This window comes from Manacus vitellinus, unplaced genomic scaffold (genome assembly GCF_001715985.3).
Source record: "Manacus vitellinus isolate BGI_N305 unplaced genomic scaffold, ASM171598v3 scaffold_0_pilon, whole genome shotgun sequence".
In the NCBI taxonomy this organism is placed as follows: Eukaryota; Metazoa; Chordata; class Aves; order Passeriformes; family Pipridae; genus Manacus; species Manacus vitellinus.
This window is the reverse complement of record NW_021938789.1, coordinates 58,317,141-58,343,935: the sequence shown is the minus strand read 5'-3', so window position 1 is coordinate 58,343,935 and position 26,795 is coordinate 58,317,141. Positions and strand designations below refer to the sequence as shown.

Sequence of the window (26,795 nt, the reverse complement as noted above, 5' to 3'; positions counted from 1 at the left end):
TAAATGCTTAGGTGCACAGAGGAATGGAAGGAGAAATGTATGTCTCTCTGTGTGTGCGTGCATAAAAAGAGTTAGATTTCTCATACTTGTTAAATTCCCTGACATTTAATTTTGAGCAGGAGAGCTTCCACAATGCCAAGGATCATACAGGAATAATTTGCTGCCGTATGTTACCATTGATATTTCAGCATGAATGAAAATTGCACCATTCGCTGATGAAAAGAGCAGCTACTTGTAATAGGGAGCACCATGGAAACTGAAATATCATTTACCAAGATAGGCTCTTCTTCTGAAGGAATTTAAAATGAGAAAACGGTAACTGCAAGTGCCTCAAAGCATTAGCATTTTAAAAGATATAAAAAGGTGTAAACGAAATTAAAAGGAGATGTCTTAACAATACTACACTGCCATGAAGGAGGCTGTCTGGCAGATAAATTGTTTTCTCTGCAGAACACAGGGAAATGAGGCTTTTGCTAAGGACAGCCCAGTAGACTGCCTATGGATGTGGGACAGCCCATATAGCACACTGAAATAATTCCGTAGGAGCTCTGACGTGGAAGAGAAATCCAGAAAACTCCAAATGTGAGCTGAAATATGCCTTTGCAGCCCGCAGTAACTGGGGGCACTTGAATGGAATTCAAATGGGAATATCAACTTTTTCTGTTGCATTGCTTCAGTGCTTTGAGAAAGAGAATATCAGTAAGTTGAAATCCTCTCTCACTAAGCCTTCATAATGCTTGAACTACAATCATATGCACATGAGAAGAGCTTATCCTTTTTTTTTTTTAAGAAGTGATGAAGTGATGTCATGAAGTGACATATGCACAACTTTCAAAATCACCGGTAAAGGTTGGATTTTCCTTTTTCTGTGTCCAAATTGAGAAATTTTAAATATAACCTTAAACATAACCTTAGGGAGCTGATCCTGAAACCTTTCTGCAAATCAAGTTCCCTTCAGTTTGGATAGCAACAGGAAATAGACAGAATTATTAGTTTATTCTAATTATCTTGGACAGTATAATCAATGAGACTCGGGATTTTAAGGCTGACTCATCTTTGCAATTGCACACTGTTCAATGTACCCTGAATGCACTACTCTTCCATGCTAAAATCTCAAAATGAAAGCAATAACGAGGGTTTATACAGAACTTACCATACTACCTCTTATCCTGACCCACAGAATCAACCTATTAAAAAAGCCATCAAAAAAGCCCTACATCCTGGCACTCCATAGCACCCTGCCCAGCACCAGCCTCTGTGACATCTGAATCTGAAAGTAAACCTAGAGAATCATAGAAAGGTTTGGGTTGGAAGGGACTTTAAAGGTCATCCAGTCCTAGTTCCCTGCAAAGATTGGGGACACCTTCTACCAGATCAGGTTGCTCAGAGCCCCATCCGACCTGGCCTTCAGTGTTTTCAGGGATGATGCATCTACCACTTCTCTGGGTAACCTGTTCCAGTGTTTTACAACCCTCATTGTAAAACACTTCTTCCATGTATCTAATCTAAATCTACCCTCCTCCAGTTTAAACCCCCTTTTTCTATTTATTGCAACAGACCCTGCTAAAAATTCTGTCCCCGTTTTTCTTATAGGTCCCCTTTAAAAACACCAGCTCTGGGGAACAGCATAAATTTATGTGTTAGTTTAGCAACAGTGCTTGTAAGGCGCTTTTTCAGTAACCAAAATAAGCACAAAGCAGATGGCAGGATTTGTGCCACTGTGGGCAAAATTATGTTCTTAGAAGCAGAGAAAATATGTAATTCATTACGCTCCAGGGCCATTCTTCTAGCACAGCATCGTGACTCTGACAATGCTCAACACCATGGTGGCCTGCAGCTTGGATCTATTCATGTCTGGGATAGCCTGTAACTAAAAAAAAGCCTCTGCTCATGGCCTTCACAATCACCAAGTAAGAATCTTAAAGCAATTCTGCTTACTTTTCACACTTACTGAAACATTTCATCCTTAGATACACAAGCAGATTATTCTCTAATGGGAGATTTGCCCAAGGAAAAGGAATGTCATGGTCTTCTTTACTTTTATTTGGGTTTGCTTGGCAACTGTTTTTTTCCCTGTTATAAACAAATATGAAAAAATAGAAGCACCTGTCATTCTTTTACACCACAGAATGAATCTAATCCTTCTTTTCTCTAAAATAACCCCACACGGATGTTGAACCTCTTGTCACACCAGAGTACTCCTGTTCACTCTCCATTCTCATGATATATGGAGATCTCTCTATTGCTGTTGAGTCTTTTCAAGTGATACTATCAAAACTACTCTTACAAGGGATTTTCCATTCCATCATACTTTAAAAAGTTAAATACTGTTATAATATAGTCCATTTTTTCACAATGAACAAAACATAATGACAAGGTGAAGATGCAAATAACTGCACTTGCTCAACAGCAAGTGTTACAAGTGAATGAGGACTGACATAATAGACCACAGCAGTGCAACTTGTGAAATGTAGATTATTCACTTCACAGCTCCTCTGGAGCCATTATAATCTTATATAAATCCTCTTAGTTTACAGTTCATGGATATAGGCTGTACTGTAATTTAAATGATTGAAAACCCTTATGGGTTGTTAGTTAACAATAGTCTTTCCTTAAATAAAATATCACTGTCACTATGTGTTTAAAATTCCAAAACACTCACAGCCAAACACCAAAGTATAAGCTACAGTGTAAGCAACTAGAACCTGCTTCCAGAACATCTGTACACCCATAAGCACTCACATAAAACAGCCACCACGTAGGGAAGGGATGTGCAGGAGAATAAGAATCTCAGCACTCATTAGCTACGAAACATCCTCCTCTGATGGAAATTCTTCTGTCACACAGAAAAGGATGTACTCACCTACAGGAAAGATGTACAAAGCCAAACTGTCTTGTTTTGATACGACTATTATGTATCTTAAATACAAGCCAGCAATTTCACTACCTATTAAAGCTGAACAATCAAATGAGACAACCCCACTGAATGTCTCATCCAAAAAGACTGTGTCAGAGTTGAGTAAGTTATTCTGCTGGCTGAACCAAGTGGAAGATATTTGTTTCCTTGTGTATGATAATACCATTGCTATTGGCATTTTGACTGTGCTGTTCTAAAGAATAAGTATTCATGATGACATGGCATGTGTTAGCAATCGTTTGTGCAGTTATAAAACTCCAATCTGATGTGCATGAGTGCAATAAAGAAGAGCATACTACCCTTGCAATTTTAGATGTCCACTGCTTTATTTGTATTTTATTCTCCCATTCTGTATATTATACCACTAAAAAATGCTGTCTGTCTCTCTGTCTGTTATCTCACCACCTCTGTCAGATGGTGCCAGCATCAGCCTATAGCAGTTTTAGATGGTGCTGTAATAAAAAGCTGCTGTTAATGGCAAGCAAGATACTGCTACCTGCTCTGATCTAACGTCGTGCTTACCTAACACAACCTTAGCACCCTGCTCTTTCTCATTTTTGAGGCTCAGCGTTAAAGGGAAAAGGAAATAAAAGGTGGAAAAATAGGTTCATGCCCTTCTGGATCCAGGAAAGGATGCACTTCAGTACAGATCAGAACATCACACAGTGATTTAAACTAGCCATCTCTGCCATATATATACCCATAGGTAGTGGGGGTTGGCTTGCTTTTACAAATAACAGGAGAAATGTCTGTGAGACCCCTTTTTCTATACACAGGCTGTAGCCAACAGTGACAGTACCCATAAGCAAAGGCTGATCTACACCCCTGCAATTCCATACGGGATTTCTTGGCTTTGACTGGGTTTTACAGTGAGATTTCGGTGCTATTTGAAACACAGATTTAAATCTCAGACCAAAACATTAAGGTGAGTGCTTTGAGTCACCTCCACAAGAGCTAATGCTGTTGGGTAAATACAGAAATCAAAGCACATGTGTCAGAGGAAACCAGGCTCCAGTTTTAAAGTGGGAAAGAAAAAACCCAGGAGAGGTTTGTCTCCACCCACACTAGAAGCTGTATAAACCACATTTGCTTGCTTTCACAAAGAGTGTAACACCCCCAGGACCCAAGGTGATAGATGTGGAGGCTGTGAGGGAGCTGCAGTGACTGCTCTGAACCACCTCACGTGGACTTGTCACCTTTACCCAGCTGTCAGCCCAAAGAATGGTCTGATGCCAGTTACCAGCGAGTACAATCGAGGCTTTCAGGCATTGCATCAGCATACAAAGAGGCAATGCACCACAGTTAAATGAAAAACTGCTTCCTGAGCCAGTAAGTCTTACGCAGACAAAACGTTTGCTGTTTTGGCCTGGTATGTTTGGCCCAAAGGACTCAGCGTGGTGGCTAACATTCTGAGCACATAGATAGACATTTGTCTGATCTCTACCGACACAATTTTGGGTTTGCCTCATCTGGTTATAACTGATCTGGTGAATTTACTCGTCTTTCTATCTACCACTAATACACTGCTGTCTCACCTCTCCTCCAGCAATTTCAGCCAGGCCATCTCCTAATGAACCACCAGAAGAGAATGAAAATGTCAAATGGGACCTTCGCTGTGGCCAAGAGAAGAGCTGCCTAGCCCTGAGAGACCCATCATCTCTCCAGTAAAATACAGTCTGTTTTACAGCTCTGGACCGTCAGCAGTACATCAGTCTTGCAAGAGATTTTTATTCCTGCAATGAATATTCTGCTGAGTTGCTTAGGCTTCCCATAAAGAAGATACTGTCATCCTTCCGTGCAGGTACTGCTACGTCCCTCAGTGCAACAGAAATAGATGTTATAACAGTCTTTCATATGTTTTAGCTGGTGAAAATGAAGGAAAATGCAGAGCAATGGAAACTTCGAAGGTTACACAGTTTTGTGTTACATTACATTACCCTGCTGGTAAAGGATTTTGCCAGCAACCCCAGGGGAGACTGTGGATAAACATTTGTTTTACTTCCTTAGCGGAGCTGATTCATAGTAACCATGATTCACATAAACAAACAGAAAATGATAAAAAATAAAATAAAATTAAAAAAAAAAAACAGCAAAAGGAAAGCAAACACACCTTACACTCAACAGGTTATCACATCAGCAAACCAACTGAGCACTGAGGGCTGGAAAGGAGCAATGAGCTCTGTGGTGACGCAATGCTGTGCACCACAAACCAAACAGCCACCACAGGGACAGATGGGGCCAGCACGTGGGCTCATCATATCCTTACACCTTGGAGCCACCAAAGCTCACTGAAACTCTGAGACAGGGGTGCTCCAGGACACTCTGTGGCAGCCAGTCACAGCTCCTGCAAACCTGTGGGAGTCCTGGCACCCTGGGGAGAGACCTTCAAGGCTCTGGGGGAGGGAGGAGGGCAGGATGCTCCAGCTGAGTTCCCTGGACTTTGCTTCCTCAAAGGAGGTGCCACAGGCTTGAGAGAGGAAAACCTGTTTGAGGGTTAGTCTCTTAAGTATCCACTTTCATGTAGATGTTTGCCTTCCGTGTACACTGCAAGCAATAACTTCACCCATACCGGGCCATGACGCCTCTCATTGTCACTGTTAAATTGACAAAAGCAGTCACTTATAAAAATCAAAAGACTGAAATAATAGAACCATAGAATGGTTTGGGTTGGAGAGGACCTTAAAGACCATCTAGTTCCAAACCCCCGCCATGGGCAAGGATACCTTTCCTAGATCAGGTTGTTCAATCCTCATCCTCTGCAGATGAGATTAGACCAGATCCCCTTTTTCTACAGGCCTTGGATAAAAGAAGAAATAAGGCCAAGCACCATGCCAGCCTGCATGTCCATTCGTCCAGTGAGTCTGCAGGAACCTCTCCCACCCATTCTCCTGCGGTGAGATCCTGCCCAAACAATGCATTTTTACAACTGTCTAATAGTTCTAACAAATAATCTTCAAAAAGTTTCAAGTGTCTCCAGAATTCTGAAGGAATTCATTCAGTTATTTTCATTTCAAGTTGGTCCTTTTTATCTTAAACCACAGAGTCTACATAAACAGAAACAAACATTTCAAAGCAATAGCTTCTGAAGTATTACCCTAAAGTAGATGCTGCCTTAGTGGGGAGACAATCATGCAGGCAGCCTGCCCTCCCACCCTGCCTTACTGTCCTCCCTCCCAACAGCTCATACACAGGCACAGAACCACTACTAACCCTGTGTCCTGGCATATATCACTATGGTATTACAGTCTGCCCTTGAAATTTTTCTTTTTCCTTCCATCCTCCACCTATGTTTGCTGAATATCTTTGATTTTTCAGGTAGCTGACTACCTTCCTGATTTCTGTACTAATGTCTTGGTGGTATCCTTATTACATTTATGAGACATAAAAGGAATTAGAATCAGATTCTATATCAGACAATTAGGAAAAAAAGAGTAAAGACAGCACTATTAATTTCCATAAACATATCCACAGCTAAAATCCAGCACAGTAATATTGTATCTACCCAACATCTATAACATTCATTTTTGTTCTTCCATTTTGTTCTTTCCACTCACTCTTCTCAAGCACCCATGCCAGGAGTGTGCTATAAGTTAACTTTGACTGTATGAAATAATAATTCAGTCCAGAAAAATCAAACAAATACATAAAAGAAACTACAGGGTTTCTTTAGTATACCCTCAAAGCTTAGTTAAGAAATCTGCATTTCCTAGTCCTGAATATTTCTGGGGCCATCAGCTTGACTTTTATGTGAGTAGGAGCATTTCATACAAGGAATATAAATGTTAGAACAGGTAATTATACAAGTGACCTTGCCTTGCTTCATTCGATAGTGAATTATTAGTCTTCTCAGCTGCAATTTTATAAGACATCCTTATTGTCCTAATTAATGATCAAGGTACATCTTCGAAATCTTTACAGACACTATAGATTACATCAGTCTCTTTTCTAATTTACACATATTGACTGGCATATCAGTTTAAGCCCTGTCACAGGTAGCTCTTCACAACAGTCAATTTCTAAACAGAACATCACTTTTTTTCCCTTAACATTAAAATAGAAAGATAATAAAGTGAAAACAGGAGATAGAAAGACTGGGAGGCAGCCGAACCAATTCAAATGCTAAACTGGTGTTTAGAAAGCAGCTTCCAATGACAAAGATACTGGTGTCTGAAAACTGCACCCGAGGGTCATCTCTTGTCTCTCTCATGGTGTAGAATTGCACCAGAGGACTCGGCACTGATATAAACACAAAAACCACCCATGGGGTAGGAGAAAATTAAAAAAAGGCAACTGCACAAGGGAGAAGGAAAAAGAAATAATAATATGTGATGAATGTGTGTCACATACAAATTCCTGTAGATTGTATCCACTAAGTCAGTCCCTAACTAAATGCGTAAGTAAAACATGCAGCCTCTGGAAAGCAGTAAGCACACACAGCAGCTGCCTCTGACTCTGCAAAGGTAAGGAGAAGGAATAGTGCCCAATGAAATCTGCAGCCCTTTTGTTCTCCCTGTGCAGAAGCCTTTGGTCTCTGTGATCCCTATTCCAGATGACAGGTGAATTCATGCAGTGAGTCATCTTCCCAGCCCCTCTGCTGTCTGCATCTATTGCTCTGGTGAATTCAGAGCACTGCTCAGACACAAAGTGCCTCTGTCAAAGACGAGGTAGGGGATTTAGGTTTGCAGAGTGTCTTTCTGCATACATCTGGATCACTCCAGTCTCAAGCTGCTGTGCTTTCCAGCTGTGCTCTCTCTGTTTCCTCTCTCTTGTGACACAGAACTGCTGTTGAGCAGGACCCACTGCACTTGTGGAGCAAGGGACACCCAGGTGTGGTAGGAGGAATCTGTGTTCAACAGCCAAGAGTGACAAAAACAAGAACAGAAGGACTGAATCTGCACCCTCAGTTAATTATGAGATATTACATATGGTAGCTACAATGTTGGAACTCTTAAAAATTGCAGGGCCAAAGAAAAGTCTGCACTGCAGGAGTACAGGATAATCCACATTATTAAATCCAAAAATCCAGTTTGATATAATTGACGTTAGCAAAAAAAAAAAAAAAAAAAAAAAAAAAAACAAATTACTTGGGTTTTAACTTGGGTTAGCATTTTCAATTCCATTCTGACCCCTTTCCCATTTTAACTCAAGCTGCTAACACAGTTTCTGTTCTTTGCTCCATCTGGTTGGAAATATTTTATTGATTCAATGACCTTCACCAAATCCTATCACAGACAAACTCCAATTATGGCTCACAAGCAAGTGGCACCCCTTGAATTGTCTGCATGTCTCACATGTGGCTCACTTAAATGTATCATTTCTTGGCACAACCAACAGATTGTCAAGATTAGGGCATTTATGGCACATCTTATGGTGGATGGGATGGAGAGTGATGAGAGAATAAGTTGGAGCCAGAACTCAGGAGCGTTCAAGGCCAGGTTGCATGGGGCCCTGAGCAGCCTGGTCTAGGGGAATGTGTTCCTGCTTGTGATACGGGGTCAAAACTAGATGATCTTTTATGTCTCTTCAAACCCAAACCATTCTATGACTCTATTTTTAGTGTTTCTCCTCTCTCCACCACTACCTGCTCCAGCTCCCTAGTTTTGCAACAGATTTTGAATCCAAGCTGCCTCAAACCACCACCAAAGATTAGCTGAGATCAGGTGCAAAATTAAGTAATAATTACTTTTTCTTACTAGCAAGTTGTATTTATGAAGCATATCATGTCATTTATAACACCTTGTATTGCCTCCCACACAATGTTTTGTCAGTCTGAAGTTATACCCATGGTCTTCAAGAGACACAGTTTGGGAAACCCCTGCATACCAAACTATAGGACAATTAAAATCTCCCAAACGAGGAGTGAAAAGAGACTATAAATAAAGGCAAAGCAACTCAGAACATTCATGTCCCATTCACAAGAGAATTTCCAACTTCCATCAAGAACTAAAAAAAAATAAGTTTATGAAGGGGAAAAAAGTAGTTCCCATGCTGAGATTTCAGAAATCTGAACCCATCAAAAAACATGCATCCAAGACTGAAATATTTACTTTCAGAAATTAATTATTAGCCATTTCAAAAAAAAAAAAGGAATGAATGAGCTGAAGATGTGAGACATGCAAACAGCAAGGAGTTAATAAAGTCAGTGAGAGAGCAAAAGTAAAGTTCATTTTATCAAGAACAGTTTCATGCTGGTGAGTCAGCTCCCCTGAGCTAGTAATTGTCTATTTGTCCCTCTCAAACACACACAAATACTACAGAATTATATTCTTAATTAAATGCTTTTCATACATTTTACAAATAGCAAACCCCATACTTGGTTTTGTGTAAGTACATTTGAGCAAGTAAATTACTTTGTTTTCTTTACTTGGCAGATTCACCTCCCCATTAAAGGATTTTATAGATTTGAAAACATGATTTTATCCCTTACACAGGGCACAAATAAACCATAGAAAGTGATGCTGAATTCACCAGTGTTTGGACACCTCATCTGAGATACTTCACAGATAACTGAGGAAATTTAGGCAGATTGTTATGCTGTTAAGATACAGTAAAATTTAGAAGGAATAAGACTTCTTAAAGCAACATAAAAATACCTGGGAGGAAGCTAATTAGAATATCATCATTTTATGATGAAGAATAAGTATTCAAATACAAAAATAACCCAAGACACAAATAATATATGGAGGGAAAACTCACTCAATTCACTTGACTCTCACTTAACTGACCTGGCTTTCCCTTTAAGGTAATCTGATGAATTCACATGAGCAAATGGGCTTTGAAAAATACTGGAAAGATTAGCATTTGTTTCATTTGATTATCTTCAGATAAAATATCAAAATGTAATCCTGTAACTTCTGCACTGAATATTTGGCACTGCAGGCTGACATGAAGAAAACGAATTGGAGTCAAATGTATCTTTTATGAATAAGTGCAGTATAATAAGGCAAGAAAGATTTCAAACTCAAGGCAGATAAACCTTTCTAGTGCCTAAGATTACTGATATCAATATTAATATTCCTCTTCAGAGTAAATCTTGTCATTAAATTATAAAATAACAAAAAAAAAAAGAAAGAAAGAAGCGAAGAGGCAGAAATGGCAAAGGTTTGCATTCTCTCAATTAACACTGAAAATATTTTTTACTGTTTTTTGATTACTGGGAATCTGACCCCAAATGAGGGGGTAGGTTGGCAGTGAGTGACAGTGCAATTCATGTTTCTGATGGATTTTGGAAGGGGGCTGCAGTCTAATGCAAAGTGCCAAAAATCAGATGGCTACAAGAAAAAAGGGAGCTGGAAGAGTTGTAGCATCATAGTCACCATTCCCCTCCCATCCATCTGCATGTCTATAATGCTTAAATATCCTGAAAGAAACACTTCTAATACCACATTTCTCTCACTCAGTCCTCATAGATGCAAAGTGGACTTTAAACTATAATTAGAACAAATGGGTGGTACACATTAGATTAATTAGAAATGACATTCACATTATTTAAAACCAATATAAAAGCAGATTACATAAAACATTTTGATATCCTGATTTTACAAAATGTCTGACGACATCAAGACTTGGTGACTTGCCATACATTTACTGTTTCTCAGTTCCTTAGAAAAGAAGGAATAAATGAAGTGAGAAGAACACTGGAAAAATCTAATAGACAAACCGACTAATCTCAGACCCCAAGGTCATAGCAAAGCAATTAATTTCTTGGCTTTTCAACAGCCCAAGACATGATTTATCAATCTGAGACCAGACTTATAAACACTATACATCTCAATAATATGTTCTTTGCACTGTGTAAATTTTTAAACAATGATAGATTGCCTGGGCTGGACCCAAGTTATTTTACAAACAGAAATAGAATATTTGCAAATGAAATGGTTCAATAACAGGGGAGAAAAAATGGAAAAAATAGAGTAAAAAGAAAGGATTATGCCAAATAGCAGCTATACTTAACTGCAACTGCAAAGTAATCTGTGCAGTAAAATGTTTTCAGAATCCACATCCTTTGAAAGTTTATCATTTTGTACCACTGACACTGAAGACCACTAAATGAAAAATATTTCCTAAGTTCAACAACACTAACAGAAACTTACACTGCCAAAGAAATAATGTGATTGAGCTAAACAAGGGCTGCAAATTAATACCTCTCTCTAGTTGCTCACTCAATCACAGACTGCCTTGAAATCATTAAGGAATTTGAGTCTTAGTTTCCTTCCCCTTAAAGTGAAATTATTTTTTATCTCTCTTCCAACAAGAGCCTAATCTTCATACCTTGAAGTGTTCAGGCTGATCATCTGCTCATAGTGAGAATGCAGCACTATTTCTTTAAAGCTGGATTCTCTTTGGCCAGCATCTGACACAATCTAGCCGTGGCTCTGACAAAGCTCTGAAGATGTTGCTGTAATATGAAAACACTCTTCTGCTATTTTCTCATCTGGAGACAGTCAAAATTCTTCACTAGTTAGAGCACTGATCCTGGTCTCTGCTCAGCCTGGGAAGGGAGGAGGGAAGTGCTGTTTGGGCATGAGCTGCTTTTAGGGTCTTGATTGAAAAAACTTGGGTCTGTTTCTTGAGAGAACATAGTGGGTGCTCAAGAATACAGATGAGCTCAAAGACTGTGTATAAGAAATGAGTTTGAAAGTTCAACACGCTTGATTTCCTGTCCTCTAAATTTACTGCTCCAGACAACACGGCTCCTGTCAATTTTCAGGTGACAAATTCTCTCTCAGAGACCCAGCTGTTCCTTCATTCACTTATTATTTAGACAATACAGTAAGATCTCAGTTTGTATAGGGCTGATCCTTATGATGCAAGAAAATCAAAAAGATCAAAGGTGCACGTGATATGGCTGCACAAGTTTCTTTAGGTGAAGTGCTGCTCCAAGGATTATTTAGTTATTTCATTTCAAACAACAACTCCTATTGAGCCAGCACGCATATGCAAAGCATAGTTTTCCAAAAAAGCAAAAGAAATTTCTTGTTACCCATCAGTGTTGTTCCACATATTCTTGATAATAAAATTATTAGAGGTTCTTTTAAAAAATTGAACATTAAAGCAGTGAACACTGCAACCACAGCTCCCTGTAAAATAAACATTAACTTCATGTTGCTTCAGGTCCTACTAATGCTGCAGGAGGGGAGCACTCGAACAAAGAGGAATAAAGAAACGAGTTCAGGCTTAAAAATGAGACATCAAAGGGGGGTTTAGCAGGAGACGGAAACAGCTATTTTTACATCTTATGATAATGGGGTTATAATAATGTCTTTATACAAAAGAAGGAACTGTGGCATTTCCAAAGTGAGAATTCAACACTACTTCCAAAACTCTGTTCAGAAAGTTATGGCATTCACTTTCAGATTTTTTTTTTAAAAGACTTTCTATTCTCCCTTCTATAATTTAAAGGGTGCTTCCTCCCCGCTTGGCTCATTTCCAGTGTCTCTGTGCCAGCTCTCTCTCTCTAGGGTTTCATATCGCCATCCCAGTGCCTCAGGCCCGTGGCATTCATCCTACTTATAGACCCAAGTCTGCAATTTATTGCACCCAGGACAGGCTGCTGCACCTCCACAGACTCCCACAGCCTCCATAGCCCCTTCTGCCCCTACAAACAGCCACTCTGTTGGAGCATAAAGGGGGCTGTCAGCTGGGCAAGGGCACAAGCATTCCCCCTTCCCTGCCCCTCTTCTGCGTTCCCAAACCTGCCAGCAGGTTTTCCTGGTGCAGTACACCACAGGAAGAAATGCAATTCCTAGCTGGAAAACTTTAATGTCTAAAAGTAGATTATTTCAGGATATATTCTAGGGCCCAGTTCCACGGAATCATAGAATGATTTGGGTTGGAAGGGACCTTAAAGACCATCTAGTTCCAATATCCCTGCCACGGGCAGGGATATCTTCCACTAGACCAGGTTGTGCAAAGCCCTAACCCCACTCTCTGCTAGAGCATTCCTGCCTTCCTTCTGCTGTCAACTGTGCTGTCCTCCCCACAACTCTGCTACATTCACTGCAGGTTTGAAGCAGGCTGGTTGACACGGGGATGGAGCTGATCATTCATCTCAGTTACTTCCAAAGCTGCCACACACCTGGAAATACAGAGCTGTGACTGATCCTCAGTCAAATATTTGCTTTGGCAGGTGCAGGGCAGAAGACGTCACCGTGCTCACCTCTGTTGCTGTAAGTAATTTGCATCCCTAACCATTGACAAACACTGCAAATTGCACACCTGGAGCTGTTACAGGCTCTAAGTGGTTCAAGCCTGTACTTCCCTCTTCCCTTTTAAAAACAGCTACATCGTACCTCCACAGCAGCGCTATATGACAGAATCATAGAATGGTTTGGGTTGGAAGGGACCTTGAAGTAGTATTTCCAAGCCCCCTGCCATGTGTAGGGACACCTTCCATTAGACCAGGTTGTTTAGTGTAACCTTTAACACAGCAAGAATGAAAGGAAAGACAGCATTTTAGGTTAAAAAGATAAATTAAAAAAAAAAGCACCTGAGTCCTAATAAATGCCTACGACAGCAGAGTGATTAGTAGCTCACCTCACATTTGTACTGATTTTGGTGGGAGCTGAGAAGTTGCCACTGGGATCAATCCACACTATTCCCTTGCCCTAGAGCTTTGGGAACAGCGGTGGAGGAGGCCCCGGCTCAGCAGGACATCTTTCCAACAGAGCCATTCATAGGTGGCAACCAGATAAAAAAACTGTTCCACCTGTCATTTAATCGCTTGTTTCAGATTAAGGGAGTCCAGAATCCCCATTTACAGGTGGTGCAGAGACCTCTGCCAGCACAGCCTGTAGCAATCCATTTGCCCTGCTATATCACCTGCAACTTACTTAGCAATGTTTAAAATCTTGATCTTTTCTATTCTATATTGTACATTTGTACGGAGATTGTAAATACTGGGCATCTTCCTTATCCTCTCCAAGTGCAACCCCAAGAAGAAGAATGATAAAGGGAAGCTTTAACAGCTTTGTGATAACACTGTACGTGTAGCATTGAGCTGGGTTTTTTTCCAGAGCCATCCTGGAATACACCAAACCAGCCAGGTTATGTGGTTTGTCCTCCAGTACTACATCCTCACTAGCAGCACAAATAACTTCAAGAGTAACTTGGAGTAACCTGGAAGCTCTCCTGAGACAGAGGCAGAGAAGACGCAGAGTCGTCTTCCCTCACATCCCAGTTGGAATGAAAAAAAAACAACTTAAAATTGAACCCACACGACTTTTCTTAGCTGTGATACATTATGCTTCAAGGGGTGCTTAGTTTAAAAAAAAGTGTTCTGTCAGAACTGAAGACTAACAAGGAAAAACCCATTTGCACCCATAGGTATCTGTGCTAATGATTAGTCATAAATACTAGTGCTGTATTTTTTACCTGCATTTGTCTGGTTTCAGCTTCCAGTCAATACAGTCCTCAGTCTACATACCCTGATCATATTAAAGATCCTGCTAACACCCAAGACACCTCAAAGACACTGAAACAGTGGAAATCTGCCAGTTTTCATGCCATCCTCATGTTTTATCATCAATTTCCTTGCAATGAAACAGCACCAGGTTTGGTTCAGACTTTGAAGAAACCAACGAAAAACCTTCTGCATGCTCCCAGTCAATGCTGTTTGGGGTTTTCTTTCTCTACACATCTCGGGTTCATATTATCTGAGTGTACAGTGCTGGGGGTCCTTTTAAACAATAAGTTATTTGGTACCCAGCCAGCTGTCTTATTTTAAAAACCTAAGAAAATTATATTTAGCCATAAATTTTTGATCAAGTAAATTGTTAATTTCCTCAAAGAAAACAAATTTATTTGACAAGGTATATTTTCTGTAATTTTTAGAAAAGGTTAACAGATCTTTTATTACTGTCCCCATGTACCAAAACATACCTACCAAAATAGACAGGACAAATCAAATTCTCCCTAACAGGACAACTTTTCTTTCCATATTTTACAGACAGGTGCTGTGAGATTATTCATCTCTGGTTTGAAACAGACTCCAACTCATATCCCCTGTTCGGTTTAATTGGATCGGATGCTGTGCTATGTGTATTCAAGATCCCGCATCTCTGAGACATCTAAAACAAGTAGAACTAAGTATTTGATTAATATTTAAACACAGCAAAACTGACAAATATTGCAGCAGATAAGTTTCTTGGGCAAGATTTCCCTGACAGGATACCAGTAACTTCCACTGAAAGGAGCCACTGATAGTTACTTGTATCCTGAGGGGGAGAACGGGAGCCCTGGAGATCTACTTAGTTTGCTGCTTTCTGTGCACATAAAAGCAGAATACATAACAAGGTCACAACAGACCAAAACCAGTAAATCTTCAAGCAGGTGCAATTCAAATAGATACCAGATCTGCTGGAAAGCAAGAAGCTTGACCAGCATGCAGAATTTCTAAAGATCACTACTTTTATAACATTTTAAATTTTATGACTGTTTTTCAAAAGTCAAGCAAAACGTTAGGTACATACTTTTCAGGGTTTTCCACTTCTTCAGTAACAAAATTGAGGTAAAACCTAGAAAAGAATTATAAAACATATTATAAGGACTTGGTAGATTTTCATTCTATATTTCTTTCACAAAGAATCAGGAAGATGTTTTTAGTTAAGCACAGCTATTAATCACAGTAGACTTTGCAGACCCATATTTGGATTACAGAGAGTGTGAGATTTAACCTTCCTTCATCCTCACACTCAGGAAGGGAATTTTCAGAAAAGACAGCAAAGCACAAAAAAAAAAAGACAAAAGCTATGTAAAGTTAGTGTGGAACTAAATTATTTTCTTTCCCTTGACATTCTAGGCAGATTATGGTTTACCCTAATTCCATACACATACAGAGACACACACACATGCACCCTAATGCCTCAAATTCCACTTGTGGTTGTAGCCTTTATTATTTCAAGTTATATTGGCGAAAAGTCTCATCAGAGTATTCAGCAAGGACTTCTTAACAATAAAAATAAACCAAACCCTGGAAGAAACCCTTCTGAAACAAGAACTTTGACACTAGTTTGCTGTATAGAATCACAAACCCAGGCTGCTAACCCTGCATGCTCTTGCACAACCTCTCCAGCACAGGTTGCACTCCAGTTGTATTCCAGCAGCACTCAAGAGACAGCTCTGCATGGGAATTCACAGGAACTACTCACCGGGCACAGCCCTGCATACAAAGCAAACATAAGCCTCAAGGTCACTGAACCCTCTGTTCTGCATTTATTAGCACTAGGTCTGTGCATCGCTGGATCACAGTTGCGCCTGGCTTGGAGACAGGCACAAAGTCAGATCCTGGCTAATTAAACAGGGCAGTCAATACAGTGCTTATGCTGGCTTTGTGCTCTTGTACAGAAAGACAAATGATACCTGAGCCAACAGTGCTACAGTGAACAAACAAACAGTAACTGATCTGGCAGAAAGCTTTGCTCCATCACAAGTCTCGGAGCAGAGCTGGGTTAGTGGAATGAGTTAGCGCTGGCTCACGGTTTTTAAAAAACGTGATTTTGTGACTGAGCATGAAATTCTGTAAAACCAGAGTTGCCACCTTATACAACAACCTCAGTACTTGTTTTTAAACTTTCTAGTGCACAAAGCACAAAAGAAGAGGTTGGGATACTTCAAAAGAGAGATGGCTTCTGACAAGTAAGATGTTCAGCTACTTCTCTCTGGTCTTTGTCCTGCTTCTAGACAGAAGTGATTTTGATCAGGAACTGTAGTGAAAGGACAAGGAGTAATGGGTTCAAACTGAAAGAGGGGAAATTTAGAATAGAAACATGGAAGAAAATCTTCACAGTGAAGGTGGTGAGTCACTGGAACAGGCTGCCCAGAGAAGCTGTGGATACCCCATCCTTGGCAATGTTCAAGGCCAGACTGGATGGGGCTTTGAGCAACCTGGTCTAGTGGGAAGGGCAGGGGGTGGGACTAGATGATCTTTAAGGACCCTTCCAACCCAAACCATCCTGTGATTTTACGATTCTGTGACAGCCCAGCATCAGTCCTTTTACTGATGAAAAGACATGTTGCCTTGCATTCCTTTCTTCACTTGTCCTTTTTCACCCAGCATTTTATATACCCAACAGTCTACGCTTGTTCTTGGCAGGATGAATCCACAAATAGAAGAGATACTGCCTTTGTTTTCTTCTTCAAAGCTGTATCATTAAAAGCTAATAGTCTTGTAAGCTATGCATAAAATTCTGCCTGCATCCTGGGACATGCCACCAACACTTGCAACACTCCTTCACATTCAGCTTATCGTATTGATTTAGCCCCATGAAACTGATAGTGCAAGGGTATTGACACTCCACTTAATGGTCTGCTCCTCTGTGCTCCAAGGCAATCAATTTGAGCTGGTGACAAAGACAAATAGGCAGCTGGGAAGAACCACTAGCCAAATTAGGTCTTTTTCCTGCTAATTTCTTTTATAAGTGGCAAATAAGGACCTTGAAATGAAAGTCAGAAGGTATAAAGCAAAAAAAGAAAGATTATTTTTATTGCAGAAGTTTGGACCGTTATGTGGAAAATGGAAAGAAATGGGAAAGAAACATCAAAAATACTATTATTCTGTTGCAACATTCTACAGCTATCAAACTCTGAATAATATTAAAGAGCTTTTAAAATTGCTTTCATATAAAAAGCATACACTTAGGTTAATATTTTAAATGTGAGAAACCATCACATGCACAGATATGAGAGGACAGAGGCGGTTATAGGGGAGAGAGGGAAGAAACTAGAGATTGTCCGCATAATAAATTCCATTTCTTTGAGGCTTCAAAATGACAGGCTCTTTTCTTACATATCTATGCCAGATAAAGGCTTTGGACTCTCTTGGGTTTCCTCCCCTGCTGCCATTTAATATATAAAGTTCTGATCATACTTCAGTGTGCATGTTTATAATCCTCCTGCAACCAGGGAGTTACAGAGGGGCAGAGAACTCCAATGCTCGGCCCATTGTCCCTCCGAATTAAATAAATAAACCCCTTATCTTTCAGCCCTCTCCTTTTGTGTTGAGGTAAAGAACTTGGCTGCCTGTGAGGCTATGGAAAGCAAAGGGAAGACCTGCAGACAAAGCTATCTCAAAATAAGCCCACTCTGTGCATTGTAGTCTCTTTTTCCCCCCACACTGCTGCTGTAAAAGCCCTTTGGCACTGCACAATGTGGAGCCCTCACAGGCATGAATAAATTGTAAAGGTAGATTCGAAGAGCAGCAGCACCTTTCAAACCAGCTGCTGTGTACTTTGCTGGGGAAAGAGAGAAATAACTTGAAAGTTCTGAACAGGATACCTGAAGGCGGATTCTCATGCCTTTGCTCACAGTCAATCACACTTGACTTCTGTGGAAGCCAGTTGCACTTTTTGTCGAGTGAGGTCCAATTCTCTCAGAGCAAGAAGCATAAGAATCTATTTTTTTACCCTGTTTTTTGGTCCACACTGATCTTATCATAGTTTGCTTCTTATTCTTCAAATACAGCTTTTACAAAGCAAAGCTAAGGGCCACACAACTTTGTAACAGAATCATAGATTTGTTTTTCATGTAATTACTGACTTGTTCAACAAAACTTAAATCTTCATTATCCCTTTTATCTAAATACTTAATGAAAATTTAATTTTGTGGTCTGATTTTTTTGTGTTCAGTGCATGTTTATCTGAAGGAGAAGGAAAATCTTTCTTTTATAGAGCTGCTTGCAGAATAATCACTGAGCATCTGGAACAGTGGTGAGAACTACCCTTAAAAAGATGTAGAATGTGCTACTCGCTTCATATAAATAAATGTCTTTCTTAGAGCACATTAGTATTGGTTTTCAGGACAAACACTTATAAGTTTCATCCACTTACCAGCCTGAATAGGCATACATTCCTGAATAAAAAGCAAGTGGTAGTCCCAAAACACTGGCATCATTCCCCGCAAAGGCATTTTTAAAGTGCTGTGTTTCTCCTGCAACATCAACAAAAAGAATATTGAAAAATAAGCTCTTTGGTCACCTACTACTTTAAACAAATAAATATATCACACCATGGAACATTTAATCACCCTACAGTTCACTGACATCAAGTTCTGCCCTTGACCTTAACTTCTGACCCAACCCTTGCCATCACAATCTGACAGCAACTGTAAAAGGCTTGTGCTGTCCGTAGCCATGCAATAGCAGAATTTGACCTATTAGTTTGTTTCAGAGCATTCTGAGCTTGATGACATTCACTACTCTGTCATTTCCAGCAATGACTTACATCAACATGAAAGAGCAGAACAAGCTCTGTAGTTTTTGATGTGGAAAATTTCACTTGTTCAACATTTTAATCAGAAGTAACTTTGCTGACATTTCATTTAGAAACAACATTTATAGGATAAATAAACCCAAAATATTAAACATTTCTGCTACTGAAAAACGAAGTTAGTTACTCCCTACCACATGATAGTTAATACTGTATTAATATTTCATCAAGTAAGAATTGTACATATATACAAATGCAAAAATGTAAGACTCATGCTATGCTCTTATTCATTTGGAAGTTGTTTTATGGTTTGTAAGACGTCCCTACAATATCCCAAATTTTCTGCATAGCAATGATCCTCCACAGAGATGGAGCAGGAAGAAGCCGAATTCATTCAGACTAGCAATACGTCAGATCCTCTACCCTTTGCTCTGTTTTTTCTGAGCTCTCAGTCAAAATTTCCCACTGAAACAGAGGCTTTTTGGTTAAGGGAAAAGCTGCAGCCACAGAAAGGTCCCAGTGGAGAATCAGGGACACTATCTGTGCTACTTCAGGGCATCCAACCGCAACCAAACCTGGGCCTGACCTGCTCCAAAGGAAAAGTGGAGTGGATGGGAACGGAGAGAAATTCTGCCCATTTCATGTGTAATGTGCAATGGGAAATGGTGTTGCAACTGCCAGAGAGTAAGTGGAAAACAAGAAAACAAAAACAGTGAACCAGCAGAATGCTACACAGGAAAACCTTTATTTCAGAGTCTTTATTAACCACAGCTGTCTGTCCCTGAGTAATGGAGCTCACTGCACAGACCAACGCTGTGCTGTTCACTCAGATGGGCTTGTGAGTCATCAGAGAGGAGCATCCCCAGGGACAGAGCCAACAACTGTGACAGTTTTTGTTAGATAAAATCTGCCATCAATTCATTAAAGAGTGCTCCCTATTCTGCCCCTCTGTACTGAGTGGCTGCTTGTGCTCTGTGTAGTTGTTGTAAGGAGAGTGAGCTGGGGCTTGTCACCATGTCACATCAACTGTGGAGAGAGCTGTAATGCAAAAGTCTCTGCAGGTAGCTGAGCATCTGTCAGCGAAAAGAGTGCCTTTATAAGGGTATGTAGTGACAGGAAAAGGGGGAATGGCTTTAAACTGTAAAAGGGCAGGTTTAAAACAGATATTAGGAAGAAATTCTTCTCTGTGAGGGTCATGAGGTACTGGACCAGCTTGTCCAGAGAAGCAGTGGATGTCCTGGAAGTGTTCAAGGCCAGGTTGGATGAGGCTTTGAGAAACCTGGTCTAGCAGAAGGTATCTCCGCCGATGGAAGGGGGTTAGGTGGTCTTTAAGGTCCCTTCCAACCCAAATCATTCTATGACTGTGTGATTCTGTGAAATCAGAGACCTTCTCCCACAACATGCCCTGTACCATGACTAGGGACCAGCACAATCAAAGGAGACATTCTGCTTGGACTAGGCACGTATGTCCATCTGTCGTTAAAACCCATCCAGCCCCTTTCACAAAGTTCATGCCAAAGGCAAATTACAGAGAAGAACAGTCCATTTGCTCAATTGAGAGTGAGTCTGATTGAAATGAACTCATTGGCATGCTGAAGGAAACACCAGTTCACCCCAGTGTAGTTCCACTTCTAATCAATTACATGACAGAGCAGAGCCTCAGTTAAGCAAGCACAGACTAATTAAGAGACTTTGCTGCTACAAGCATTATTTGGCGGAGGCAGGTGGGGAAAGACTGAGGAGGGTAAAGATAAAAGCTCTTTAAAAGCATTTACTTTTCATTTCATACCTTTAATTAGCTGGATAACTCCAGGGACTATAATTATCAGAATTGCTACAAGCTTGCAAAAGGTAAGGAACATCTGAATGCGGGCACTCCAGCTGACACTTGTGCTATTCAGGACCATCACCAGCGCTGTGAGGGGAAAACGAAAAGTCAGAAAGAAATAATTGTCACAAAACTCTTTGCCAGCAGAGAGGTCACATAGCCAATAGATCCTGATGCATTAAAGGAAATACACCCCAATAACCTTCTCCTGTCATCCTCCTACTTCTCCCATTCTACTTCAACGTGCCGCATGAAAGGCTTGAGCTCAGCCCCTCCACCTGACCCACTGCGTGGCCCGTCCCTCTGTCCCTTCTCTGCCTGGCTCCCTTCACACCAAATTACAGCTTCATTGACCCAGAACTGTCAACTTCTGGTAGACAATGGGCTGGCAGGACCCTGCCTTGGATGAAAGAAATTAATTGCCCAACGCCTGTCACTCCAGATTTCTTTGTCTGTGCTGGTTTGAGTAGAGATTTGCATTTTTCACAGAACGGTAATAATTAATAATAATATTAAGTTTTCTCAGCCTTCTTTAGACCCGGCATAAATTTGTCACTTGCTACCTTATTTACCTCTGCTCTTCTTTTCCACACTTTCTCCTCCCTTTTTGCTGTACCACCAGAGATGCAGGAGGGCCAGAGTGCACATGATGTGCCCATCATTGTCGGGAATTGATGAAGAAATAGAGACCTTTTCCTTCTTGAAAACAAAGCCCAGGTCTGCACCTCACCAGCATGTGGAGAGATAAGTGAGAAGGGTTTTTACATCCTGCCTGTGTCATCAGCTTGTGTCTCCTTCTGGGTCAGGAACAGCATCTTCTTGCATTTACTACAGCACTGACTGGCAAGAAGATGGTAGGTCTTATCATTTGAGGGCCAGTTATTCTAGTTTATTTAAACAATTACCCTGACAAAACACAGTCAATAAATTTTACCTAAAGAATGTAAAATGGGAGCCATTTCACTAGATAAAAAGCCCCTTTCCCCCTCTGCTTCAGGGAAAGGGAAACATAGTCAAGCCTGTTCACTCATCATCTCTTTCTTGCCGTCGTATGGAGCTAATGAAGTAGCTCCTCATCTCAATCCTCCCCTACTTCAAGCTCTCTCAAGAGCACAAGTTTGTCTGTATCATCAGCCACATCACACATCTCGGGATGCATAAAAGCACAAGCTGCTACTTTGTATGAGCTGTCATTGTAGATCTGGCACACTACAGGCTTTCTGGAAGCAAACCCCACTGATTTATCCCAAGTCTTTTATTCACTTTCTGTTTACTGGCAAAGCTAAAACTATATCATAAAAAAATCTTCTCAGTTTAAACTTAAAATAGTTTTGGTCCAATGGAAAAGGGAGAAAATTCCAAGTAATCCAGATACCAATGTATTTTTTGGATATTTTTTAATAAAATAAAACTTCCAGGAAAGAAAAAACAAGGCTTTTTCTGGAAGTTTTATTTCGGAAAGAGAGAGTCCCACTCTCAAATGAAGAACTTGCAAGCCAACATAAACTCACAACATCATTTAGCATGATATTTTCCACAAAATAAAGATCTTTAAGATCAAAATCTTTAATCAGTTCTGTATCTCACCAGATACAGATTTCTTGGCCAGAAGGTGAAGTCCAGGCATGGACCAGACACAAGGAAATGTCAAGGAGGAGTTTTTTGTGTAAGAGTATCTGCAATTTGATATCCAGCTTACTTGGAGTTCTGACTGCAGCAATCAGTCTGTTACCTTACACAGGTCAGAGCAGGTAACATGAGCATCCAGCCCTCAGAGAGACCTCCTCCAGGCTTTCTAACACATTGGTTTCACCTTCCTGATACACATATGAGAATGCCACAGGATGGTGAACCAGTAGGAACAGTAATGTCAACTCATAGGGAAACTCATAACCTTTTTTGCTGGCCAGCCACATACAGATCACAAACATCAAATCTGTGTAAGAGCTACACTGGCTTGAAAGAAAAAGAAGCCTGTGAGCAGTTTGTGTTAAAATCTCTTCCATCCCCAACTATGAGTTCAAGTCAGTCAAACATTTCATCTGAAGCTTTCTAATCAGATGGTGAAAGCAAAAGGGACACTGCAAGGACCTTCATTAACCAGGAAACTGAAGGGATGCTACACCTGCAGTCGGCCTTGGGCACATGCTGTTAGTTAGAATGGTTTGGGTTGGAAGGGATCATAGAGATCATGTAGTTCCAAGCCCTATGCCATGAGCAAGGACACCTTTCACTAGATCAGGTTGCTCAGAGCTCCATCCAACCTGGCCCTGAACACTTCCAGGGATGAGTCAGCCACAACTCTGGGCAACATGCACCAGTATTTATGACTACCCTCATCATAAAAATTTCTTCCTAATATCTAATCTAAACCTGCCCTTTTTCAGTTTGAAAACCATCTCCCTTTGTCCTATCACTAAAACTCCCTTGATGCAAATGTCCTTAGATGGTCCTCCACAGGACTAAGTCCCTTGCAGAGCTAGAGGACTGTACTAGTATCAGTTCAGGTTGCAGGGCTGACACTTAAGTGCGTAGAATATTTGAGACCAGTTTTATATTTTTTTGGAATTTCATCTTATTGTACCTATTATGGTATAAGAATTTACAGTCTTCTACATAAATATATATAGAAATATAATACATAAATATAATATATTAATTTTATTATATACTATGATTAATAATTTTAGTATTCTATAATATTTAGTCTTAAGGTTCTACGTGCATAACAGCTGTCTAGAATTGTGAGGCTTATGCTGCTATCATGTACCAGCACCAGACTAGTTGAGTTAGCAATTGAGTAGTGAAAGGCAACAGGGAAGCAGAGTCACAAAGAAAGCTGCTAAGAAGCAGGAAAAGAATATGACAACTGTGCTAGGATCCATACATAGTCCTGTTATATCTTGGGACTATGGCCATCGTTCAACACCCCTCATTTATGAATAAAGCCTGATGGAGATATTTAAGGAAACTGATTGTAGACACTTGGATACAGGATCACAGCAACGATGAGAAGGAAGGAGCAGTTTCCCAGGAAAAGGGCAGTGAAAGGAGGACTCAAGTCTAACTTTGCTAACTAGAAGTCTGGCATCTAGTGTGGCTGCATCCTCAGTGAAGAAAGAGCTCCAGAGGATGAATAAAAACACCTCTTTGAGATGCCTATCCCAGATAAGATGAGATGCCTCCAGGAAATGCCTCTTTCCTTCTTTCTCCGCCAACTGCATAGGGAGCATAAAAAATTACCTTAAACTAAACACCTAGCTAAAAACGAGATGGATGCTAACCCAGAGGAGCATGGAAGGAGAACAAAATGGGGTTCAGGAACAATCAAACACAATGGTAACACTGATCATGTTGCTTTTCACAATCTCTTTCCTTCCCACAGCCACAGCTATAGATAGATAACAAAATCTAATGGGAGAAGCAGCAGAAAGCATTACATCCTGGACTACTTTTCAAGAATTTATGTATCATTGCCTCAGCAGGAGACCAAGAAAACTGCCCTGCCTTAACCTGTCAGACTTTGAGGGTCAAGGCATTTAAAAAACGCGAATAATACCCTCAATTTGCAGATCCTAATACGTCAATTAAAGGTCACAGGAGGCACAAAAGCACCTATCAGAGCAGTTTTTGCTATCCCTGCAAGCCAAGAGATGTTTTAACTTAAACTGTTTGTCTGAAAATTGTCAGCGGTAGAGAGTGGCATCTGTAACATCTGCCATGATGGGGTAAAAAAAAAGGCAACTAACTGTAGACTCATATACATGTCTGTAAACTTTGGGGCTGGACCATTTGCCAGCAAGCACTGATAGATCTGTACAGCTGACCTCAGTTTTCGAGCATAACTTTACCTCGAACTGTCAAAGATGGGGATATTTGAGTTTTTCGGCAGACCCCCCAAAAAAATAAAAAAGAGGGAAATTATACATGATTGCTACATAAAATGCCTAAAATACACATAAATGAGTGTAAAAACATGTGTGAGTTAGCAACCAGCTTTCAGTTTCACAGTTTTTAATAGCTGAAACCTCTTTATCTGCTTTCTGATACGGAGGTCAAGTGGAAAGATTGGAACAGGTTCAGTTAATGTGTTTCTACTCAGGTTATATATCAATAGAAGAGTTTAATACCTTTCACAGTGCAATTTATCCCTTCCTGTTACCACTATATTTAAGTTTAGCATCAGAAAAAGAATTCAAAGATACAAATAAAGCAACATATGAATATAGGGCATTTTTGCATTGCCACCATGCTTTGCAATGATAGGCACAGTGATAGGATGTTTCTTCATTGGAAGAAACAATAAATATGTAGGAATCTACCAGTTTTCACTGAAAGAGAAAAATTAATTTTAAACTCTTTCTCCTAAAAAGACTATCTTCAGCATCAGAACAAAGGTGGACAACATCCCTTTTGCTTTGTGTCCTGGGGCTGTTTTGTCCTACTTGAGCAAAGCTGAGCAGTTAGAAGGGTTGGTCTCCTGCTTGCATTTTCTTCAGCTGTCCTTCCCTATGCTGGGGCACATCCAGCTTCTTTCTCCTCTACCTCGCCATTTATTTTCATAAAAATTGTAGTAATTAGTATCCTGTCTCTGGAAGTGTTCAAGGTCAGGTTGGATGGGGCTTTGAGCAATCTGGTCTAGTGGAAGTTTTCCCCACCCCTGACAAGATGATCTTTAATGTCCCTTCCAACCTAAACCATTCTGTGACTCTAACAGTCTATGAAATGTATGATGTAATAAAAATCTTTGACATGTCTCCTCTTCTTTCAGGTACCGTTAAAATTGACTGAATTTAGAAAAAGTTTCTGTCAGATCGACAGATAGACTGTGACATGCATATCCAGTATCTGACTAAGTTTTCCTCCTCGTGAAGACTTGCTTAAGAAGCATCAAGTGAATTTAAGTGATTTCTAAGTTTGAAAAGAACAGGCAGGTTTTGCTTTAGAGGTCCAGAAAGCTGTGGCACCTGAAAAGAGACTCCACATAAGTACCCTTCTCTCTACCAAGATACAAATGTTTGGATATGTTGGTTGGTTTTGTTAAAAAAAAAAAATTATAATAATGACAACTAAAAATGGAAGCAGCATACTGTGGAACAGAAAATTTGCCTCTACATATTGTTCAAGATTGCTCTGCACAGGTATGGTTTTGAGGGGTGTTTTGTGCCCAGCATATGCTTTTTTCTATAAATAATAAAGCAAGAATAAGGAATTTTTTAAAGGTCACCATTTCCAGCAGTTCCATTTTAAGTCTCATCTGATCTACATCTTCCCTGCATCACCATTCCTTCTTCACTGCAGAGGCACAGAGGGGGAATGATGGGAAGGAGAATGGGCTGTAGCCCCACTGTGAGAAATATTTTTTCTCAGCTGGTAGAGAAGTAATAGTATTTGCCACTCCCCAGCACAGTCCTGGCACATCCACCTCAGACAACCTTTTAATAATAGGCTTAAGATGCATAAAAGAAGGTTTAGGTGGAGGGGGGAGAAGGAAAGAGAAAAGCTGTCTTGTGATAAGATGGAAAAAACTGGGCTGCAATAATATGTGAGGCTTTAAAAACTCCCACACTGCAAACTTTAAGACCAGTTTAGACAAATATCTGTAAGAAGTTGTTTAGATAGTAGTGATTGTATTTGGGATCGGGGATCACCTGAAGAGTTTTCAAAATCTCTCCCTGCCCTTTCTAGTATAACGAGAAACAACAAACTAAAACATTAGAACAAAGTCTCACCCAAGGACAGAATTTAATGGTGCTTCCCACTGCCTTTCCCCCATGCAATAAAGACAGATACACAATGAGTGCTCATCAGGCAAGGAGAGAGAAGGGACCAGGCCTGGATAAGAAGA

General features: G+C 40.3%; 1 protein-coding gene across 3 annotated transcripts in view; it reads right to left on the bottom strand.

The window, feature by feature from the left end:
* Positions 1-26,795, bottom strand: part of SLC7A11 (solute carrier family 7 member 11) — an 84,762-nt gene that overhangs the window by 22,724 nt on the left and 35,243 nt on the right. For all 3 annotated transcript variants that reach the window (XM_018074187.2, XM_018074178.2, XM_018074173.3), the window contains 3 exons: positions 20,909-21,034; positions 18,742-18,841; positions 15,388-15,432 (listed from right to left, as the gene is read on the bottom strand). In XM_018074187.2, the coding sequence (XP_017929676.1) occupies positions 15,388-15,432; positions 18,742-18,841; positions 20,909-21,034 (271 nt within the window). The remainder of the gene's footprint in view (positions 1-15,387; positions 15,433-18,741; positions 18,842-20,908; positions 21,035-26,795) is intronic.